We start from the raw sequence: 22,946 nt of genomic DNA, 5'->3' as shown, positions 1-22,946 counted from the left end.
AAAGGATAGCTGGACATATAAAGGGCCCCATTACCTTCAGTAGGTTAGGGCCTCATCAAACCTAAATCTGGCCCTGGTCCCACTGTAGTCAATGGAGCTTACTACCAGGTAACTAGTTTAAGATTTGTTGCTGTTGTTTAGTCGTTTAGTCATGTCCGACTCTTCATGACCCCATGGACCAGAGCACGCCAGGTACTCCTGTTTGATGGTGGGACAGTGTTCTCGAAGCTACCAGCATGAGTTTGACCAAACTGTGGGAGGCAGTGGAAGACAGGAGTGCCTGGCGTGCTCTGCTCCAGGGGGTCACGAAAAGTCGGACATGACTAAACGACTAAACAATAACAAATTACTAACCTTGATCTGGACACTAGACTTCTCTGGATGTAGCCTAGAATAGCAGATGCTTTTTTTGCTGCTGCATCACCCTGTTGACTCAAGTTCAGCTTGCGATCCACCAAGACACCTAGACAGTGGCGTAGCGTGGGGGGTGCAGGGGGGCCGGCCGCACCGGGCGCAACACCTGGGGGGGCGCTCGTCGCCTCCAGAGTCGCCGAAGAGCCTCAGGCGCAGGCTGTAGCAGAGCCCCATATCTCGCGGAACCGACGAGCTGTGCGCACGTCTGGGCTGAAGGCATCCGACAGGCAGTGGCTCTCAGCGCTCTCCACGGTCCCCGCGCGTCAGGGCCGCGGAGGGCGCGCCAGGCAGCCCCTCCTCACAGCCCTGCCGCCGCTGCTGCTGCAGCGGCTGGGCCATGTTGCATTTTCCTCGCCTCTCTGCCCTCCTCCTCCGGGCAAGCGGCGTTGTTTGGGTCACCTGACACGGACCCGCCACCGCCACTGCCACTGTGGCTACCTTACCGTAAATACCCCAGCCCAGGCAGCAGCAAGAAGAAGCTGGCAGCGGCGGCAGGTTAGGGGTTAGGGGTTAGGGGGCGCAAATTACTTGCCTTGCCCCGGGTTAGGGGGCGCAAATTACTTGCCTTGCTCCGGGTGCTGACAACCCATGCTACGCCGCTGACCCTAGATCCCTTTCATGCAAACTACTAGCAAGCCAGGCATCCCCTATCTTACATTTGTGCGTCTGATTATTCCTGCCTAAGTGCAGGACCTTACATTTGAAATTCATTTGAAATTCATTTGGTTAGTTTGGGCCCCGTTCCCCAATCTGTTCAGGATATTTTGAATCTCGATTAACCAGTTTATAATTAAACATTGTAGCCCAATGTATTGGTTTAGGATCATGTATATGCTGCAGGTATGTATTCAGAGAAGCTTCGAATCATAGAATTGTAGAGTTGGAGGGGACCACAAGGGTCATCTAGTCCAACCCCCCGGAATGCAGGACCCCGATGCAAGTCTCGAACCCACAACCCTGAGATTAAGAGTCTCATGCTCTACCAACTGAGCTGTCCCAGGCCCACAGCCACAGTCCTGATGCGTTCACATATAGAGGCTGCTATTTACCCCCTCCATCCTGTTGGAAACAGTAAAGAGATATTCACCTAACAAATTTGGACAGGCTCTGATGGAACTGCTAAGAGGAATATTTAAAGTAAGAATCTAGAGGCTCCTGGAATGAGATTATGTGCCGTTGAAGAGAGTCTGAAGTCTCCGTGGCCTTTTATGTCTGAGGAATAAATGAATTTACAAACATTCTGTTTACCTGGAAGTGTGCAAAATTAATTTAACCCTGTTTATTTGACAGATCACTTTCTCTTTGAGCAAACAGCTCCCAGCCTGCATTTTGACTGCTTAATGGCTCCCAGTGTTTCATATTGTTGGGATTGTGCAAAAGAATATAAACTTCTGTTCATTTTGAGGGCTTCCTCTGAAGACTAATAGTCTTCAACTGGGATGGGGTGAGTGGCAAGGAGTTGTCTTCGAAGCTTGTTTGGGCTTCCTCCAGGCCACAGTAGCTGTGATAGGACACCCAAGTACATAACAACAAGAACAACAACAATTTTATTATTTATACCCTGCCCACATGTCTGTCTTGTTGGCGTGCAAATCCACTGTGAAGAAGCAGAGCCAGCAAGAGACATTTTGCTGCCTGAGGCAGAACAGCAAACAGCGTGAACCTCCCAAGTCAAAGGGCATTGTTATTTTAACGCCTGAGGCAAAAAGAAATCCAGAAATGTCTCTCCCTGACGTAAAAATACAGTAAGAATTCCATGCAGTAACATCAAACAAAGAATCTTGCGGCACCGATAGGCTAATGAATTTATTATGACATCTGAAAGAAACACTCAGCTGTACAGCTGTGAATATTGAGTGCATTATACAAATGAGACACTAGATGGAGATGGTGAGCTAATGGCAAATTCAATATATTTTTCCAAACTTTATTTTTGTTTTTAAAATAAGCATTTTCACAGGTGTGTGGTTTTTTTAAAAAAGGGGTGTGTCTAGATTCGACCATAATTTGGGAAGGCCAAACAAGTTTTTTAAAAATGAAATGCAGAAAAGGATAAACAGCGATAATAATAATAATAATAATAATAATAATAATAATAATAATAATAATAATTTTTTATTGTCACTACACCACCTGTGTGCAGTGAAATTAAACGAACCCCCCCCCATACACTCAGTCTTGTTTGCACTCTGTGTGCTTGTCGGAAGTCAATTGCACCACTGGTTTTTTCCATTCAGCAGCCTAACAGCCCACGGATAAAAACTGGGGTTAAAAATAATGTGGTTAACAGCTGTTGATACAGATGTCCTGGGCCCGTTGTTGTTCAGCATCTTTATAAATTATTTGGATGAAGGAATTGAGGGGATGCTCATCAAATTTGAAGATGACATCAAATTGGGAGGGGTTGCTAATGCCGCAGAAGACAGAATCAGATTTCAAAATGACCTTAGCTGATTGGAGAGCTGGGTGCAAGCTAACAAAATAAATTTCAATAGGGACAAATGTCAGGTTCTGCACTTAGGCAGGAAGAACCAGATGCACAAATATAGGATGGGGGAACACCTGGCTTACTAGCAGTACATGTGAAAGGGATCTAGGGGTCTTGGTGGACCACAAATTGAACATGAGTAAACAGGGTGATAAAGCAGCGAAAAAAGCTATTGCTATTCCAGGCTGCATCCACAGAAGTCTAGTGTCCTGATCAAGGGAAGTAATAGTGCCACTCTATTCTGACTTGGTCAGACCACACCTGGAATACTATGTCCAATTTTGGCCACCACAATTTCAGAAGGATCTTGATAAGCTGGAACATGTGCAGAGGAGGGCGACCAAGATGGTCAAGGGTTTGGAAACCAAGCCTTATGAAGAACAGTTGAAGGAGTTGTGTCTGTTTAGCCTGGGAAAGAGGAGACAGAGAGGAGAAACGATGTTGTTGTTTAGTCGTTTAGCTGTGTCCGACTCTTGGTGACCCCCTGGACCAGAGCACGCCAGGCACTCCTGTCTTCCACTGCCTCCTGCAGTTTGGTCAAACTCATGCTGGTAGCTTCGAGAACACTGTCCAACCATCTTCAAATATCTTAAATATCTGTCACATGGAGAAGGGAGGAGAAAAACTTTCTGACAGTAAGAGCTGTTCAACAGTGGAACAGACTCCCGAGAGAAGTGGTGGGCGGCCATCTGTCATGGATGCTTTAGTTGAGATTCCTGCAGGGGGTTGGACTAGATGACCCTTGGGTACCTTCCAACTCTAAGATTCTATGATTATCACAGGCACCCTGACGTTGGTAGCCAATTTTTATTGAGCTCTAGTGATACCAAAAGGAAGGAGAATATTTCTCTATCCACTTTCTCCTGGCCACTCATCATTTGATGCCCTTATATCTTGCTCATCTTCTCTCTGAACGAAAAGCCCAAAATGCTACCCCCTCGCTCTATCTCCTTGATCACATTGCTTGCCGCTTCCAGAACCTTTTCCAACTCTGCAAAAACTTTCCTAAGCGAAGCGACCAGAACTGGATCACAGCCTTCCACTTCCCCATCAGTCTTCACCCTCCCCTTGGAACTGTTTTTCATGTCTGATAACTAACCCACAAGCCTGCATAGGAACCAACTCCTAGCGACCGAGGGATCTTCAGCCCCCCAAATAAAATATTTGAGGGGGCTGGGGCCCCCAAAAGTTGATGGGCATTGCCATTCAAATGGTGTGCGTCATGTGATCGATTATGCAGGGCAGGGCTCACCTGAGCCACCCCCAATTTGTATTCCAGTCGGCACCCCTGCAAGCTGGGAAGTGAAAAGTCAAGGATTAATCTGAGCATACAGAGGGGAGTGGGACGTGGGTGGTGCTGTGGGTTAAACCACACAGTCTAGGGCTTGCCGATCAGAAGGTCTGCGGTTCGAATCCCCGTGATGGAGTGAGCTCCCGTTGCTGGGTCCCTGCTCCTGCCAACCTAGCGTTTGAAAGCACATCAAAAGTGCAAGTAGATAAATAGGTACCACTCTGGCGGGAAGGTAAACGGCGTTTCCGTGTGCTGCTCTGGTTCGCCAGAAGCGGCTTAGTCATGCTGGCCACATGACCCGGAAGCTGTACGCTGGCTCCCTCGGCCAATAAAGCGAGATGAGCGCCGCAACCCCAGAGTCGGCCACGACTGGACCTAATGGTCAGGGGTCCCTTTACCTTTACCTTGGGGAGCAGTAGAGCACGCGACTCTGAATCTTAGGATCATGGATTCAAGTCCCACACTGGGCAAAAGATTCCTGCATTGGAGGGGGTTGGACTAGATGACCCTGTGGTCCCTTTCCAACGCTACAATTCTATGAGTCTATCAACAGCTATTCCATACATTTTCCAACCCTTTAGTGGGCTTTAAAGATCAGACTCTGCAGCCGCCTGGGTCAAGCAAAGCCTGCAGAAGTTCCGACCAGCAAGTATCTGAGGCTAGCGGTCCCATCTAACAATTATTTTTGGAATGCGTCGAACATTTCACTCCAGAGTTCCCCAGTTTTCCTGCCAAATGAAAGGGTCAGAAGACAGATTGCTGAAAGAGTATTAGCTGAGCACCGTCCTGGTGGGAGGGAGGCTTAGATGCATGTTGTAGAGTCTGATGCAGCAAACGTCAGCAAACAGCCTTGGCCAATGGGGCAACCAGTTGCTTGCGCTGAAGTACACAAAGAATAATATAAATACCCAGAGCAAATTGCTGGAGCATCTGAGGAATTTCAGGACAGAGGAAGAGGAGCAAAAGCAATCAAGTCACCGTGAGTAGACTTTTCATTCAGCTTCTCTTACAGGTAACTTGAACGACGTCCTTACTTGCAAGCCGAACGTCACATCTGGCTAGCTTTGTTGGAGGGGATTTGTTCTAAAGATGTTAATTGCAAATGTGTTTTATGTATCTCCCAGGGCAGACGATATTTGTGCTGTTTCTACCTTTGGGTGTTTGCCATCTTTTGCCAAGTTGCGATAGCGCTGTGCTGCAGGTACCCCCAGGTAGTTCCTTGCTTCTCTCTGTGAATTACTTCTAGCTATAGCTGCAAAGTGCTCCGCACAGATTCATCACCAGGGAGGGTGCTTGGGAATGGGGATCTTTTCCAGCAGATAAGCTTGCTGCTGATGTGAGCACTGAATGCCTGAGTAATGCACTCTTTGCAAAAAGAACACTTTCCACTGCAGTTAAAAAAAAACTGCTGTTGGATAAACATCAGTAGATGCAATTTATTATTATTTTTTGTAAAAGGCAGTGGGTGACTCTGTTTTGTCTAGTAATAACTGATTCCCCATGGAAGAAATAGCAGTTTTTTCCAGCAGCCTTAGGAGGAATGTCTGCAGTTATCCAGATGTAAGTGTGACCAGTTTCAGGGACTGGAATGGAGGAGGGAAATGTACCCGCCCCAGTTATATGTGGGCTGGGATGACGATCACAGCAGCCATGTCTCCAGGGACCCCTTTTTTACTCCCATATAAGCAAATAGGTGCTAGCTGGTCAGTCCAATGGGGAAAAATACAATTCAGTACTTGGAGACACCATTAGGGTGGGCAGCAGCAAACCTTGCTCCCTGCCACTGGTGGAGCCCAGTAACCTCTCTTCCAAAGCGTTCCAAGTCCTCCTCAAGCCCCCACTTAAAGCAATCCCATTAAAACAACACGGGAATTAAAACAGGAGACAGGATGAGAGATCAAGGGAACAGCTGCAAAAATAGGCGTGTCTTCAAAAAGCTGGTGGAATGGCCAATGCAGGAAGCGCATGCTGCAATACTATTGCTACCAGTGAAAAAGCCCATCTCTGCATTAACACGAGACCATGGCAAGCCCACTCAGGTTCCATTTCTTGATCTTAATGCTGTTAATGGCCAAGGGAGGGGAAGTTGGTATTTCCCACGTCCTGGTTCAGAGTAGTTTGAGGCTTTGCTTTTAAGCAACAAGATCTCGAAACTGGCTCGGTGGGTAGTAAAGAAAGTGTGCAAGTCCTTCAACAACAGCACGATATGTATGTATTAAGGGGCACACCTGTTGTCTGCACACCTGTGGCTTTCATAGTCTGCCCATGTGAAACTTGGTTATTCAAAACAAAAAAATTCCTTCCAGTAGCACCTTAAAGACCAACTTAGTTAGTTCTTGGTATAAGCTTTCGTGTGCATGCACACTTCTTCAGATACTTCAGAAAGTATGTTTTGACTATGGCAGACCAACACGGCTACCTATCTGTAACTTGGTTATTCAAGGCAGTCCTGTTGGAATGGCCCAATACAGTGGTACCTCGGGTTAAGAACTTAATTCGTTCTGGAGGTCCGTTCTTAACCTGAAACTGTTCTTAACCTGACGCACCACTTTAGCTAATGGGGCCTCCTGCTGTCTCCATGTGATTTATGTTCTCATCATGAAGCAAAGTTCTTAACCCGAGGTATTATTTCTGGGTTACCAGTCTGTAACCTGAAGCGTCTGTTACCCAAGGTACCACTGTACTAGAAAACAACACCTTACAATTCCTGCCCTTGCAGAGCTTCCCAATGCTCTTTTTCTTCCCTTCCTTCCTCCCTCTGCAGATTTTATTGAGGCAGTGAGGCTCCAGGCATTACTATGGCATACCAAAGGTCCCTCCTGCTTTCTCTGTGCATAATGCTCACCATCAGCATGCATCTATCAAGCGCTCAGCACTGGTCCCACGGCTGGTACCCGGGAGGGAAGAGAGAGATCGATTTGCCACAAAGCCCAGAGGTACGCCAATGCTGTCCTTACCCTGGCATCCCCTGCCTAGGTCAGTTGAGCTGCCTAAGCCACTTCTCTCTCTCTCTCTTGCTCTGAATTCAGGTCTCTGAAGATATCAAATTATGCGACGGGGAAGACTGCACTTATCTGAAGATCCCGAGGGATAAAATTGTGAAGACTCTGCTGGTAAGCAAGGGAGTGGCACTGTAGATTCAGAGAGTCTTTGGAGGAGAACAGTGTGAGATTAATCTTTGCAGGGTTTTGCAAATTCCTCTTGGGATTGGCTCATTTAAGGCAGCTGGTGACAACTAAAAGTAGCTGGATCTTAAAGCTTCAGAGGCACATCACTTAATGCCAGCTGCTGGGGGGGGGGGAGCACTGGGAAAACGCTGAGCTTCCAGGAAGACCACAAACTGGGAAGGAGGGCTCTGCACCAGTGCTGATCTTTGTCCCATGGCACCTGGTCTTCCGAAAATTCTCTAAATGTGGTGTTGTGTTTCCAGTGATAAAGAGTAATATGACAGCGATGGTGATTTCTTAACTGCTCTTTAGGTAAGGCAAACAATATATATATTCCGATGCTAAAATCAGTTAAAACAATTAACAATCAGAAGAATGGGGTGGGTCCTTACAAAATTATCTCAGGTGTCAAATAAAAAGGATTAAAAGGTGTAACTTCGGCATATGATGAAAGCTGTATCGTGAAGGTGCCAAGGGAGGGAATTCTGCAGTTTGGAGACTGGGCCTCTCCTGGGCCACCACAATCCCAAAGTAACCAGAATGGCTGAACTAAACAGGGTGGATGTGGAGGGTTAGGTTATTGGTTTGGGTTTTCTTGTTCTTGTTTTTATCATGTATTTTGTACTTTTATGTTGTATTTTTATGCTGAGAACTGCCCTGTGATCTGCAGAGGAAGGGCAATATACTACTACTACTACTACTACTACTACTACTACTACTAATAATAATAATAATACCAAGAGGGCCTTCTTGTGCAGATCTTAACACCCAAGGGTTGGGTGACCTCCCCTACTCCAGCCTAATTTTGTTGACATATCAGGTGGCAACTTGCCATGCATGCGTCTCCACAGATCCGACACTGATCAGGGAATATTTCCTCATGCTACATCCTTTTCATGCACAACCCTTTTCAACAGAATCAGTTCATGTATGAATCATTTAGCTAGTATTTGCATGCATGGGGACTAGTTCTGCATCTGCTCTCTGCTAAGATGTTTTCAGACCAAAGTAGATCCTTGTTCATTCTGGAACATTCAATTCCTTATTGCTGATATGCTGTGCATTCATTTTAACAGGCCGACATGCTAGCAAGACAACTTCAGAAGAAAAAATGATGCCCCTTTGCATGTTTTTTTGGGAAACGTTTTGCATCTGAACAGATGACCCACCCCTCCTCTTCAGCTTAACGTGCTCTGTTTGTGGGAGTGATTTGCCCAGCCCATTGTTAAATTCTCAAGAACGCTGTAGCAGTCTTTACTCAAATTCCCAGCATGTGAACGTACTACTCTAGTGACTGAAAAAAGCATTTGTGTTTACTGTTGTCCAGTCAGAATAAAGATTTGCAGGGAGTTCTCTTTATGCACTTGTAAAACTCAATTACGTTGAATAAAATACTTTATTTTGCTACACACACATCTGTGTTTGCACTCTGCATGTGTGTCCAAAGACGCATCCCCATTTACAGGTTTCAAGCTGCACTTCGTAGGCCACTTAATCTAAAGTTGCAGGGAAATTCGAAGCATGGCCCACGACACATGGTTAAAGTGTCGAATCTATCTCAGAAGAGCTAGTGATGGCCACCAGGTTGAAAGGCTTGAAAAGAGGGCAAGGCAAATTCATTGAGGGTAAGGCTATTAGTGGCTGCTAGCCAAGGGGACACGATGCCTCTCAATAGCAGTTGCTGGGAATAACAAGTGGGGAAACTGCTGTTGCACCCATGTCCTGCAAGGGGGCTTCCCATGGACATCTGGTTAGCCACTGTGAGCACAGACTCAAAGAACTGTAGAGTTGGAAGGGACCGTGAGAATCATCTGATCCAATTCTCTGCAATGCAGGAATCTTTTGTCCAATGAGATTAATCAGAGTCTCATGCTCTTCTGGACTAGATGGGCGTTTGGTCTTATTCTGTAAGCTCTTCTTGCATGCTTCTGATTGCAGGTAGTTTGGAAGCGAGAAGGGGATTTTCCAAAGTGTGTTTTGTACCGTCAGACCGTGGATGGATGCTGTTCTATCAGCCTCAGCCAGTACAGTGGTACCTCGGGTTAAGAACTTAATTCGTTCTGGAGGTCTGTTCTTAACCTGAAACTGTTCTTAACCTGAAGTACCACTTCAGTTAATTCAGCTAATGGGGCCTCCCGCTGCTGCGCGATTTCTGTTCTCATCCTGAAGCAAAGTTCTTAACCTGAGGTACTATTTCCAGGTTAGCGGAGTCTGTAACCTGAAGCGTATGTAACCCGAGGTACCACTGTATAGCACAGAAGAAGATCTGGAGGGCCACTTCTAATGGCTTCATATCGATATTAGATAGCATTGGGGATAAAACAGGGCCCACAGCATAACTCCGAGAGGGCTGAACATCACTTTCCTGGTGCTTCAGTTGGAACTGCAACAACTGTGGAGTCAAAGTCTCTCAGAAGCTGCGTGACTTTATACTCAAAATGTGCAGCCAGTTGGCCAAGGTCAGCCCTCAAGAGCTCCAGGGGTCCTTCCCCCTCTGAACTATCCAAAAGATACCTCCCAATCAGGTACCAAGCTGTAATATGCTTTCTTTGCCACTCACATTGCCGCATGTGCACTAAGCGGTGTTTGGTTAGCCTGAGAACAAGAATCCACCCTGTTCCACCCCCATTTCCATGCTTCCTCCCCAACGGTCACTCACCATTCTGTGCCCAATCCTCACTGAGAAGTTTTGTGGCCCCTCTTTGCCATAGACCTTTAAAATGTTTAGGACACAGCGAATGAAACCTCTAAGAGAAACCCAATATTTTATTACAGAAAAACGGCAACAAAAGTCTTCAAGAAGGGCACAAATGTTCTGGAAGTATAAAACCCCAAAGATATACATCTTTCAGGGTGAATGTCTCAAAGCAGTCTTACTGATAAAGTTGAGTAAGCCAGTCCTGGTCCTCTCAAAGTGACACTGGCAGCTGGATGGAAGCGACACTCAACCACTCTGGCAGGGAATACCAGGACGCCCAGGCTCCTCTGGTATGAGCTGCTAAGGCAAGAAGCTCCGCTTGGCTATCCTTCCTTCTTTATCAACGGCAAAATTATAGTTGCGGGGGTTGTCTAGGCACTCCTCAATCCGCTCATCTATATTTTCAGGGGTGATGAAGTTCTTGGCTTCTTCCTGCATCAACAAAAGAGGAAAAGAAGGCATTTTACAAACACAGTATTTCTCCCCCTGAACAACACTCCAAACACACAGAGTTGTCCATTTCAAGTCTTTTGTCATTGCATCAGCAGCCAAAGGGTTGGAGAAAAGGCAGCAGTGGCCTTCAGTAAAAACCCCCAGCGCTGTACCTGGACTCCTACCACTTTTAACCCAGCCACACCCTCCTCTGGTAACCTAAAACAATAGCCAAAGGATCCCGGTTTCTCTTTGATTTTGTGTCCCCCAAACATCATCAAAACTAGGTAGCATTTTGACATTTAACCAGACGGCAGTAGCAAAAAGATTGCTCCAAGGAAGAAGCGTCAAAGTGAAGGCAGCTGTTTGCAGCATGTTGGCTTCCCTACCTGCAACTGGAGCACCTCTTTCTCCTTCTCCTTGAGAATTTCTTCCATATAGGTAGCCCGATTCTGGGCTCCTTGCCGTCGGCGTTCTTGATCAGCAGCTTCTTCCTTCCGGAGGCGCTCCTCCCTGGGGTTAGGGACACAGAAGGAACCTAACACTTGCTGCTCTCCACACAACAGAAACAGCCAAAGGCCAAGAAGAGTAATGAAATCAACAGCAGATTTAAAAATCGACACGCCATGCTCACCTCCGTTCCCGTAGACGTCTGTTCTCTGCGTCATTCCAGGCCATCAGCTCTTGATGCTCCTTGTTAGCAGCTTCCTCTCTCTGCTTCCACACTTCCCCATACTTCTCTGCATAATGTTTCCGCAGCACCTCTTCTTTGAACTCGCCTCTGGTAGAGAGCATAGGAGGGAACGTTAAAAAAGAAGCTGTCCCTTTGTTACTGATATCGTCCCTGCAGAGGCAAGAGTCACAAGGGCCCCATGTGTCATATGCAGGGTTGTGATCCTCCAGATGTCACTGAACTACAACTCCCATCACAGGTCCCCCAACCCTGACGAATCCCTATCAATCATTCAGAACTTATGTTTGCGCAGTTGTGTTTTTTTTATCTTGTGTTTTATCTTTTTTTTATCTTGTGTTTTTATGCTGTGAACTGCCTGAACTCTTCAGATGAAGGGTGGTATACACATTTAATATATAAATCATAGAATCCTCTACCATGCAGGAATCTCAACTAAATCAATGTGACAGGTGGTCATCCAAACTCTGCTTACAACCCTCCAAGAAGGGAGAGTCCACCACCTCCCGAGCAAGACTGTCAAACAGCTCTTACTGTCCGAACGTTCTTCCTGATGTTTAAGTTTGAATCTCCTTCCTTGGAGCTTTCAGCCATTGGTTCAAGTCCTGGCCTCTATGTGACAGCCCTTCAGACATTTGAAGCAGTGTTAGAAACTGAAATATGAAAGCTAGGATCTAAATGGCACCTTAAACCTAGGTTATGGATGCAACATTGGAATGTCTAGGCACACTTTTTTAATAACAAGAATATAAAGCTGAAAATGAACTACAGCTAAAATATTATGTTCATTTATCACATGGTCTAGTCCTTCCCCTGCCCACCCCCTAATAATAATAATAATAATAATAATAATTTATTATTTATACCCCACCCATCTGGCTGAGTTTCCCCAGCCACTCTGGGGATATTTTTAAGAGGGTCTCTTCTCCAGTTTTCAGAGAGTACCTGGAAGTGAAGAGGCAGAAAAACATCCTCCTTTCCTTCCACTCTACAGTTTTAATCTGAAATCTTAGGCACAGTACTGTGCCCAGAGCTCAGAAACTACTCAGGCTAATGAAATGCCACCGTCGCAAAAAAAAAAAAGCACCTAAAACAATGGGAGTTTCAAACACCGATTTGAAAATGGCTGTCATGCCACATCTCTGCACCTAGTCCAACCCCCTGCAATGCAGGAATCTCAACTAAAGCATCCATGACAGCCTAGAATAGCACTCACTTATTCTGCTGCTGCATAACCCTGTGGGCTCATGTTCAGCTTGTGGTCTATAATAACTAAATAAATTGAAATAAATAAATAAATAAATGTCCAGTAGCACCTTAGAGACCAACTAAGTTTGTTTTGGGTATAAGCTTTCATTCGCATGCACACTTCTTCCATTTCATGCAGCTCAATGTGCTGCCTTCCATAATTCTAGATTCATGGAGATTCTAGATTCCTCCATGATTCTAGATTCATGAGGAAGTGTTCATGCACACAAAAGCTTATATCCAGAACAAACTTTTGTTGTTGTTGTTTAGTCGTGTCCACCTCTTCGTGACCCCATGGACCAGAGCACGCCAGGCACTCCTGTCTTCCACTGCCTCCCACAGTTTGGTCAAACTCATGTTTGTGGCTTTGAGAACACTGTCCCACCATCTCGTCCTCTGTCGTCCCCTTCTCCTTGTGCCCTCCCCATCTTTCCCAACATCAGGGTCTTTTCCAGGGAGTCTTCTCTTCTCATGAGGTGGCCAAAGTATTGGAGCCTCAGCTTCACGATCTGTCCTTCCAGTGAGCACTCAGGGCTGATTTCCTTCAGAATGGAGAGGTTTGATCTTCTTGCAGTCCATGGGACTCTCAAGAGTCTCCTCCAGCACCAGAATTCAAAAGCATCAATTCTTTGACGATCAGCCTTCTTTATGGTCCAGCTCTCACTTCCATACCTCACTGCTGGGAAAACCATAGCTTTAACTATACGGACCTTTGTTGGCAAGGTGATGTCTCTGCTTTTAAAGATGCTGTCTAGGTTTGCCATTGCTTTTCTCCCAAGAACTTAGTTTGTCTAAGTCTAAGGTGCTACTGGACAATTTTTAAAATTTATTTCGACTGCTACCTACCGACCTGAATCTAAATAAATTGGCGCAGCAGAGAAAGGGGGAGGAACCAGAGCCCGGCCCCCCACTTCGCCTTCCCCCCACTCGCACCCCAGACTCCCCCCCTTCGAGGTCCCCGTGGCCCCGCCTCCACGGGCCCCCGGGCTGCCCTGATTGGCCGGCCGAGCTGAGCGACAGGCTTCCCCGGCGCCTCACCTGAGGGCGGTCATGACCCGCCTATAGCGCTCGTAGCGGCCCAGCACCACCAGCAGCTCGGCCGGGTCGACGGGCGGCGGCACCTTGACCCTGCCGGCTTTGGATTTGGCCGGGGGGTCGTGGCGCGTCTTGCGGCCCCGCGAAGGCGCGGCCAGGAGCGGCGCCAGGCTCCGGCCCAGAAGGCCGCCCCGGGCGGAGAAGGGGACGAGCCCGCGAAGCATCCCAGCGGCGGCGGCGGCGGTTAGAGCGGAAGCAAAATCCTGAGGGAAAAGTCCGCACGCCGGAAGTTGGGCTGGGGCAGTATGGGAAATGTAGTTTCCTCGCGGTCTTTTGCCTCACGAGCGGCTCTAAGCACCGGAAGTGGGGCTGAGGCACGATGGGAAATGGAGTCTTCCTCCTCAACTCGATTCCTTGTGGCCTACACACCGGAAGTAGACCCGGGCTACGGATGGTTTTCTCGCTTTCGCTGCTCCCGTCTCCTGCTATTAGGCCCCGTATTTGCTGGGTCTGTGAGGCGGGTGAGACCCGAGCGCGGCCTACCTCAGAAATAAAAGCAGGCGGAAAGAAGGAAGGCAGGGCGAGCAGGACACCGGAAATAGGGCGTGAGCATGACGGGAAACGTAGTCCTCCCTCTCGCTGTCAATCAAGGGAATGAGCGGGAAAGATGGCCCTCATCGGCTGGAGGGCGGGCAGGGCACCGGAAGTAGGGTGTAGGCGTGATGGGAAATGTAGTTCCTCTTCCCTGTCACTCAAGTTAAGCGTTTAGCCTGCCTTGCAAGGTTGTTGTGTGGGATTAAATGAGTGGGGAGAGGCATATAGCCCCCCTTGAGCTCCTTGGAGGAGAAAAGGTGTGGGGTGCAGCAAATAATAAAATAAAATGAGCAGGGGCAACCATGCCTCAGCTCCTGGTCCTCCTCACGGGTATTATTATTTACTAAAGTATTAGCATTATTCTCATCTGCTGTCCTACCAAAGGAGCCCAGGGTGGCAAACAGCGAAGCAGTACAATTAAAAACAAGAATAACAAAATTAAACAGTAATATATCCTCACAGCTAATAATTCCAAGGATGCCGGGAACAGAATTTTCCAAAGTGCCTGCTTTAAAAATTTCTCCTTAATGTTAAGAATGATGGAAAGCCTTGCACAAGTGGGGAGCCACTACCAAGAAGGCCCCGTCAAAGGGTTATTGTTATTACCTCAGAGAGCCGCCACGCTTTCCTTTACGAAGTGTTTCTTCCATGCACTCCAACATTTTAGAGGGAAATGGGGACTTTGTTGTGTAAGACCTCGCCTCCCTCCAAATATTACACATTGCTAAAAGCCCTTCTCTAGCTGCTGATCGTTGCCTATTCTACCCTGCACTATGTGGGCTCTTCAAACAGGCCCTTTCTATTCCACCAAGCCTTGGGAGGTTGAGATTGGTTGGAATTGTGACTAGTTCTTGCTGCGATTTGTAGCATTTTTTGAGAATTTGCAATAATACATTTTACTGTTTTAATGTGTGCTTTAAAAATCTTTTTATGGTAGTCTTGGCAGACTTTTCTTTTCTTTTTTTTTTGCCAACAGGCAAACAATGACTCAAGTAAATGAATGAATAAACAAATGTATCCCGCTTCCATGCCATATTGTTAACCAAATGAACAGTTACATAAGCAATAGACATGCTAATAGAATTTTATTGAAAAGCCAGGAGAACACAAATCATAGACTGCTGTTGCTGATATGCAACTTTTATTTTGCACAAGTTTGTCGGCTGTTGGCATCCAGCATGCGTACTTGACGTGTCCCACTGGCGTTGCCTGCAAGTTCATAATCAAAAAGTGGATTCACATGATCCTCGTTCCTTGTTGTCTTCTCATTCTTGGTCACAGGCAGAGTCTACCGTGCAGCCCTCTGAAATGACAAGGAAATTCGTCAAAATAAACCAACATGGGCCACGTCTTTTGTGGTCGTTTCTGATCTTCATAGGAACAGGTCTGCCCGTGGCAGTTTGCATACTGAGCCAGCCCAACAACAGAGACTACCTGGATAGCTGTCTGTACAGTGGTACCTCAGGTTAAGAACTTAATTCATTCTGGAGGTCCGTTCTTAACCTGAAACTGTTCTTAACCTGAAGCACCACTTTAGCTAATGGGGCCTCCCGCTGCTGCCGCGCCACCGGAGCACGATTTCTGTTCTCATCCTGAAGCAAAGTTCTTAACCTGAGGTAATATTTCTGGGTTAGCCGAGTCTGTAACCTGAAGCGTATGTAACCCGAGGTACCACTGTAGTGCCAAAATTCGAGGAGCACCTGCCAACATCTTGAGAGGGGAGAAGTGTTGCCTGCGTGATTGGAGGAGACACACAGAGGCAGCTTAGCAAATTGCTTTCTGGTTATATATCTCTGGAATTCTAGTGGGAATCTTTTACAGGCAAGGGCTGCATTTTTTTGTAGTCAACTTCCAGGGGCAACAAGCAAAACTGGGTGGGGTGGTGCATGTAGATTTTACCTTTGGCTAGTTTTACAGTTGGCTAGTTTCTCACATAAAAAGGTAAAGGGACCCCTGACCATTGGGTCCAGTCGTGGCCGACTCTGGGGTTGCAGCGCTCATCTTGCTCTATTGGCCGAGGGAGCTGGCGAGGATTCGAACCACAGACCTTCTGATTGGCAAGACCTAGGCTCTGTGGTTTAACCCACAGCGCCACCCGTGTCCCTAGTTTCTCACATACCCCCCTCTCTATTCTCCATTCACACAAGCAAGAGGCATCATCGAGGAACATTCCTGCCGTGCAAAAACATTCAAGAAGGGTGCAAAGCAGAATTGGGGAGCAGGTGTGCGCTGGGGAGGCCCAAGCGCCAGAGAGGCTTAGAGGGCTGCATTTGCGCCCGCGCGCGCACGCACGCACACACACACACACACACACACACACACACACCGCTCTTGTTCCTGATGGTTCCCCACACCTCATCAAGAGAGTTCTGGTCCCTTTCAGCTGCCCAAGCCTTAGTCCCTGACAGTTGTCAAAAGGGAAATGGAAAACATTAAAATGAGAAAACAGTATTCTAGCCAACTCTTGGCCATTTTAAGTACTCTTTCATGCTCCTTGGCATCACCTAAGATGCAGGGGGAGCGGCATATTGCAGGGTAATGTTGATTTGCTTAGGCTGGCATCAACTAGTTGCTAAGATAAGGTTACAAATCAGTCCACTGGCAAAATCCTAGCTGAAGCTGAAAAGCGTCCCGGATTCATTGAAAAAAATCTGGTAACCTTGTGCTAAGAAGTAGTTGCATTGCAGGGGGTTGGACTAGATGACCCTTGGGTTCCCTTCAACTCTGCAGGTCTATAGTTCTAAGAAAAGCCACTTTTCATTCAAAAATATCATTTCACTGCATGTATTCCACAGCAGGTAACAAATGAACTCATGCCTGTTTCCCGGCAGCAATTTGTGGATGTTTAAAATGCATATAAATGGGTTCAACAGTACATAACACCTGGGGTTCCCATCCGTATCATCCACATGTTGACTTGAACCTCTGCACAAGGCCACATCTAAACTGGCTTTATGTAGCCGAGCTTGACAGCAGCTGTAGCAGCAGCAATTTTCTATGCCTACAGCAATTTCCAACTAGCAGAAACCAAATCACGCTCACTTGAAAAAGCAAAAAGGGCGATATGCGCACTGCGGAAAGCACAAGTGCCGGAAACCGCATGGCGCTGCACAGATACGGACAGCATAGCAATGAATGTTATGGGTAAAAAGGGCGGGTTTCAGCCAAAAGAGAAGAATAAACTTTTCATGTATGCTGCAACCGTGGTGAGGATATTTTTAGCCCCAAAATGGAAAAGCGACAAAATTCCAACAACAGAAGAATGGCAAGGAAAGCGGATGGAATATGCTGAAATGGTAAAAACTGACGGGAAGACTTGGAGAAAAAGACAATACTGTAGAGACTTTAAAAAAGAATGGGAACCGTTCATGTTGTATATACAGAAACAATGGAAAGAGATGGACTCACTGGCAGGGTTTGAGTGAACACTTACAATCAACTAAAATATAGAAAGAGGTTGTCAAATAAGATAAGAGTACAACAACAAGTAATATAGAGAACTCAGTATTAAGATAAAACAAAGTAAGGAGCAAGAGAAGTCATGGGGGTCAAGGGGGCTCTGCATTTTGTTTGCTATGTGATATATTGTCAGTATGATAAAAATGTAAACTCCAATAAAATTTATTTTAAAAAGGAAAGGAAAAGGGCAGGTTTCTGATGGAGAGATGTCCTCACCATTGTTGCAGCAGATGCCTGATGCGGCGCAGGTCCCTTCGCTGTTGCCACACGGCTTCCTTCCAGACTCGCAAGGCGTTGGGAGGAAGTTTTCTTCCTGGCATCTCATGGTTTCCGCTGTGCCAAAGTAACAGCCCAGTTCTTCCCCGCAACAGATGTTGGGACCAAAGCAATGCCCTCTGTTTCTTGGCCCACAGGAGATGCACTGGTGTGGGGCACAAAACGGGGGAAATGTAGCTTCATCCAAGTCTGGTTTACATAATCCGATGTCTGGCGATGTTTACAGTTGAAGTGGTTTGGATGGCATGCAAACCATGCATTTAAAGCACACACACACAAACGCACACCCACACACACACCAACAGACAGAATTCTTTCCCGGTCTGATATGGAGAGCCCAGGGATTGAACCTGCGGTCATCTGCATGCAGAGATGCTCTTTACACTGAGCCAAAGCCCTCTCCCACCTTGCCTTAAACCCACCATGACCTACCTTTCTGACTTCCATGTCCAGAAGGGAGCGCTTCCCTCCAATGGGGCAATTCTGGATGTAGCAAGCCGAAGAGAGAGCAAGGAGCCAAAGCAAACAGAAGGCTAGCATATTGTAAGACATCTTCGCCCTGGTTGCCACCAGCTGCTTCTCTTGAGGAGCAGGAATGGAGAAGGTCTTTCTGGTTTTTGCCCTTACGGCCATAGGTATATATATACTGGTGGACAGGCCTGTTGAGCCGTGCTATAGCCCTTGTTACTCATTTCTCTTAAAAAGCACAAGGCATTGCTCTTCACGCCAAGTGTCACGTCTAATGAGACAAGGTCGCAGATGTGAGACCACTGAAATATGGGCAATTTTCTCTCCCGTTTTGTTCCAAACTGGGTGGAAGATGCATCAAAGGCCAAGAGTTCTCCCTAATTGAAGAAGTCTTTGATGTCACTAGAGGTTGGGGAGGAGAATATGAATACTTTTTGTTGGGCTTTCGGGAGATCTGACATACTTTCCCCCTGGATTTTGGGGAGATCTGATCTGTGTGAGACTCTGGCCTGGACCGTAGCCCTCTCGGAAAAAACCTCCTGAGATTTTAGGAGGACATCCATTTGTGGAAAGCACAAACACCACCCATTCTTATTAGATCTATTTATTGTATACAGTAATAGTAAAGGTAAAGGGACCCCTGACCATTAGGTCCAGTCGTGGACGACTCTGGGGTTGCGGCGCTCATCTCGCTTTACTGGCCGAGGGAGCCGGCGTACAGCTTCCAGGTCATGTGGCCAGCATGACTAAGCCGCTTCTGGCAAACCAGAGCAGCGCACGGAAACACTGTTTACCTTCCCACCGGAGTGGTACCTATTTATCTGCTTGCACTTCATGCTTTCAAACTGCTAGGTTGGCAGGAGCAGGGACTGAGCAACGGGAGCTCACCCCGTCGCGGGGATTCGAACTGCCAACCTTCCGACTAGAAAGCTCAAGAGGCTCTGTGGTTTAACCCACAGCGCCACCTGCGTCCCAGTACAGTAATAGTATTTACCCAGCATATATCATCTATTCATATAATATAAGATGTCAGTATACAGTAAAATATAAAACAGCCTGAAAACAGTACAAAATGACCTTTTAAATGGTAGAAATTCATTTTTTAAAATTTAAATGGTGCATAGGCCTGTCTCATCTGGAAGAGGATTCCACAGCTTGGGCCTGCCAACACTAAAGACTCAACTTCTAGCGGAAACAATGAAAATGTTTAAGATTTCCTGTTGGAATAGCTCAGTGGCTAGAGCGTGAGGCTCTTAAACACAGGGTTGTGGGTTTGCGCCCCATGTTGAGCAAAAGGTTCCTGCATTGCAAGGGCTTGGACTAGGATGAGTGAAATATACTCCCAGTGGAGAGTGGATTTCATGCTCTTTATTCAGCTCATAGTGGTGAGGAGGAATAGGAGTTCCCTCAGAATGTCTGCTTTGTATACATTATTTACACAATGGGACCCATGTGATTGGCTAATTCCGGGATTCTCCTGTAGGCCAATCAGGTCGCGGATTCACTTCCACCTGGAGCTGGATTGGGTGGCTCCTGTGGACCAATCAGACTGCTGCATTCTGGGTCCTATTGTTCTAGGACCAATCAGACTGATGCATTTTGGATCCTATTCAACTCAGTACATAATAATGAGCCTCTAAGTTTGTGGTTGTGTCTGCCAAAGGAGCCTAGGACGGCAAACACCAAAGTGGTAAAGCCGTACTATTAAAAATAAAATAGTAACATACTTAGGGCGATTCAAAACATTTAAACCACTCGTGCTAATGCTCCTGAAACTTTCGTTTCAGGCAAGGCATTCTCCAAAGAGGGCTTATAGTTATTTTGGATCTCTTTGCCCAAGTCAAAAAGTTGTTGCTATGCACAGAGTGTGTTTACCGAACCAGTAGATGGTGCACAAAGAGCGGCCTTAACTTCTTCTTAGGCTGCTGAAGTATAGAATCCATTCCAGTTAGCGTTATGTTCTATCGTGCGTGCAGTTTACTAGAAATGGGTTGGCATAAATGAAAAAAGAGGGTAAGCCATTCCTCTCACCCACTTGGATAAAAATAAGGAGCAAGTTCACTCCAAGTCAGATGAGTTCTTGTAGCTTGGTAGGGTCCACTCTCCGAATTAAGGGATTCCAAATCTAACTCTCGGCAGCCTTTGGTGTTTCAATAACTAATGATCTTTAAAATGGAATAGGCCCTGTTCCTGATATCTCCACATTGCAAGTTTGAAGAAGGATGTGCAACCATTGGTCAGGTTCAAGGTGCTGGTTTTGACCTTTAAAGCCCTATGTGGCCTAGGACCCTCGTACCTACGGGACTGCCTCTTCTGGTATGCCCCACGGAGGACCTTAAGGTCCACAAATGACAACATTTGGGAGGTCCCAGGTCACAAGGTGGTTAGATTGGTCTCAACTAGGGCCAGGGCCTTCTCAGTACTGGCCCCAACTTGGTGGAATGCTCTGTCACAAGAGACCAGGGCCCTGCAGGATATGACATCTTTCTGCAGGACCTGCAAGACAGAGCTGTTCCGCCTGGCCTTTGATTTGGACTCAGTCTGACCCCTATGTTTCCCTCCCCTTATGGTTTTGATGAGGCTGCATTTTAAATTGCATTTTAACCTTTATTTTAAATTGGATTTTTTCCTCCCCTGTTATGTTTTTACTGTAATTTTACTGTTGTTGGCCGCCCTGAGCCTGGCTCTGGTCAGGGAGGGTGGGGTATAAATAATTTTATTCTTCTTATTCTTATTCTTGCTGCACCCTTTGCCCCTTTCCTCTGCTAGGGACGGACAGATCTGTCAATTTCGGTTTCTCTCAGTTTGCAATTTTATTTCTTATTGTTTTAAAGTTCTCAGCAAAACTTTTCAGCTTTTTAGGCTGATTTTCTCACAACAGAACACATTTCCGTATGCATTTTGCCACATATACTGTACACAACCATAGGTTTGTCTTCTTCCTAAGTGCATTTCTTTACGCTATTTTCACCAATATATGCACACCTAACCCTAGGATATCCATTTTTGCATGCATTACTTGGGCTACATTGCAAAATTTGGAAAAGTGCAGGTTTTGAAGGACGGTTGTGTTTCGGCGTATTGTTTCAGAAAGTGCGAATTAGGTAGGTTCGCCATTAAATGCAAAAACGACTCAGATTGGTCCGCAATGCCTGTTGTTGTTGTTTAGTCGTTTAGTCGTGTCCGACTCTTCGTGACCCCCTGGACCAGAGAACGCCAGGCACCTCTGTCCTCCACTGCCTCCCGCAGTTTGGTCAAACTCATGCTGGTAACCTCGAAAACACTGTCCAACCATCTCGTCCTCTGTTGCCCCCTTCTCCTTGTGCCCTCCATCTTTCCCAACATCAGGGTCTTCTCCAGGGAGTCTTCTCTTCTCATGAGGTGACCAAAGTCTTGGAGCCTCAGCTTCAGGATCTGTCCTTCCAGTGAGCTCTCAGGGCTGATTTCTTTCAGAATGGATAGGTTTGATCTTCTTGCAGTCCAGGGAGGGGGAGAAGGCGAGATCTACATTGGATAGTTGCCTGCGCTGCTTTTTTGACAACTGGGGAGGGGGAATTTCAATGGGGGAGGGGGATTTCACACCAGGTACCACCTGACCTTGGTACACCACTGGTCCCAACTGTGATTTCACCCCAAAACCTTTGCAGGCACAAACAGCATTGATAGTGGAATGGAGTGTGACTGATAACATCATGAAGGGATGCGGGTGGCGCTGTGCTCTAAATCACAGAGCCTAGGGCTTGCCGATGAGAAGGTCATTTTTATTGCAGCAATTCATCCTAAAAAGGAGAGGCTCATCCCATTCCATATTTCCATATTTCTTTTTATTTTGTTCCAATTTTTTTCATAATTGTCTTTATAAATATTAAGATTCTTTGTCATCAACTATATTCCTAAATATTTTACCTTTTGGTGAATTTCTATATCAATAGATTCTGATCACTGGTCAACAACAAATTTGTTGTCTGTGTTTTTTCAGTTGATGTAGGACGAATCTGATGCGCTGAATCCAAAAATCACACTTGTGTGGAGCATTTTAGAAGTTGGTGGGGGTAAAATGCCATGTCGAATAATTGTTTTGATTGGAATTGATTATTTTAATGACAAGAAGTATTCAGGTATGATAGTTCTGGGTGATTATGTCAAAAAGGGAACAGTTTGAAGTCATAAAACCTCGAAATCTTCCATAAATTGATGCGGCAAAGCATAAAGTTGGGGGATCAAAACGAAGTTAATCCTGATCTTCAATCAGCACGTCGTCCTGTAGCATATTGTGATGAAATTCCAGTGCCTATCTTCGGAGACCTTCCTGACATTAGTGACGAAGATGCCTCCAATGTTGAAGGACATGAAGAAGAAGAAGTGGTTCTTGAAGATGATGCTCCACATCCATTTTCCCAAAAGGAGTTGAATGATCTAGTTCGCAACCTCAGCTTGTCAAAGGACTGTTGGCATCCAGATTGAAGGGAAAAAACCTCTTCTCCTCCTCTCTGACAGTGCTTGCATCAGCTTCTTCCGCAACAGGCATCAAGAGTACCTCCGTTTTTTCTCGGAAGAGAAGGACTTGGTGTACTGTACAGATATTGCGCAGCTTCTGCTCAAGCTTGGAGTGCCACAGTATGAACCCAAAGATTGGAGACTGTTCATTGACAGCAGCAAGCGATCACTGAAATGTGTTCTGCTAC

The 22,946-nt window shown here is 46.4% G+C and overlaps 4 protein-coding genes across 4 annotated transcripts in view; 1 reads left to right on the top strand and 3 right to left on the bottom strand.

Annotated features, from left to right (window-relative positions):
- Positions 1-22,946, bottom strand: part of LZTS3 (leucine zipper tumor suppressor family member 3) — a 327,722-nt gene that overhangs the window by 111,173 nt on the left and 193,603 nt on the right. The gene's annotated exons all lie outside the window — the stretch shown is intronic.
- On the top strand, positions 4,910-8,773 carry LOC309377778 (progonadoliberin-2). Its single transcript, XM_081925511.1, has 4 exons — positions 4,910-5,172; positions 6,958-7,129; positions 7,223-7,306; positions 8,437-8,773. Exons 2-4 carry the CDS (start codon positions 6,992-6,994, stop codon positions 8,473-8,475), a joined length of 261 nt encoding a protein of 86 aa, XP_081781637.1. The 5' UTR covers positions 4,910-5,172; positions 6,958-6,991; the 3' UTR covers positions 8,476-8,773.
- Positions 10,109-13,713, bottom strand: MRPS26 (mitochondrial ribosomal protein S26). Its single transcript, XM_081925516.1, has 4 exons — positions 13,468-13,713; positions 11,125-11,271; positions 10,880-11,003; positions 10,109-10,490 (listed from the first exon to the last, which is right to left on the bottom strand). The coding sequence occupies exons 1-4, from the start codon at positions 13,686-13,688 to the stop codon at positions 10,359-10,361; spliced, it is 624 nt and encodes a 207-aa protein (XP_081781642.1). The 5' UTR covers positions 13,689-13,713; the 3' UTR covers positions 10,109-10,358.
- On the bottom strand, positions 15,127-18,442 carry LOC309377759 (neurophysin 1-like). Its single transcript, XM_081925491.1, has 3 exons — positions 18,226-18,442; positions 17,734-17,938; positions 15,127-15,361 (listed from the first exon to the last, which is right to left on the bottom strand). Exons 1-3 carry the CDS (start codon positions 18,424-18,426, stop codon positions 15,324-15,326), a joined length of 444 nt encoding a protein of 147 aa, XP_081781617.1. The 5' UTR covers positions 18,427-18,442; the 3' UTR covers positions 15,127-15,323.

The sequence above is a fragment of the Podarcis melisellensis genome (assembly GCF_964234715.1).
Source record: "Podarcis melisellensis genome assembly, chromosome: 9".
NCBI classification, from domain to species: Eukaryota; Metazoa; Chordata; class Lepidosauria; order Squamata; family Lacertidae; genus Podarcis; species Podarcis melisellensis.
This window is presented reverse-complemented; position numbering and strand designations above follow the sequence as displayed.

Excerpts from the sequence above, each read along its gene's own strand:
- LOC309377778 (XM_081925511.1), top strand. The coding sequence starts at position 6,992 with ATGGCATACCAAAGGTCCCTCCTGCTTTCTCTGTGCATAATGCTCACC. Across the intron at positions 7,130-7,222 it reads ATTTGCCACAAAGCCCAGAG|GTCTCTGAAGATATCAAATT; the intron begins GTACGCCAATGC and ends CTCTGAATTCAG. Across the intron at positions 7,307-8,436 it reads AAATTGTGAAGACTCTGCTG|GCCGACATGCTAGCAAGACA; the intron begins GTAAGCAAGGGA and ends TCATTTTAACAG.
- MRPS26 (XM_081925516.1), bottom strand. The coding sequence starts at position 13,688 with ATGCTTCGCGGGCTCGTCCCCTTCTCCGCCCGGGGCGGCCTTCTGGGC. Across the intron at positions 11,004-11,124 it reads AGACGTCTACGGGAACGGAG|GGAGGAGCGCCTCCGGAAGG; the intron begins GTGAGCATGGCG and ends CCCTAACCCCAG. Across the intron at positions 10,491-10,879 it reads AAGAGGTGCTCCAGTTGCAG|GAAGAAGCCAAGAACTTCAT; the intron begins GTAGGGAAGCCA and ends TTGTTGATGCAG.
- LOC309377759 (XM_081925491.1), bottom strand. The coding sequence starts at position 18,426 with ATGGCCGTAAGGGCAAAAACCAGAAAGACCTTCTCCATTCCTGCTCCT. Across the intron at positions 17,939-18,225 it reads TGGACATGGAAGTCAGAAAG|TGCATCTCCTGTGGGCCAAG; the intron begins GTAGGTCATGGT and ends GCCCCACACCAG. Across the intron at positions 15,362-17,733 it reads AGGCATCTGCTGCAACAATG|AGGGCTGCACGGTAGACTCT; the intron begins GTGAGGACATCT and ends TTGTCATTTCAG.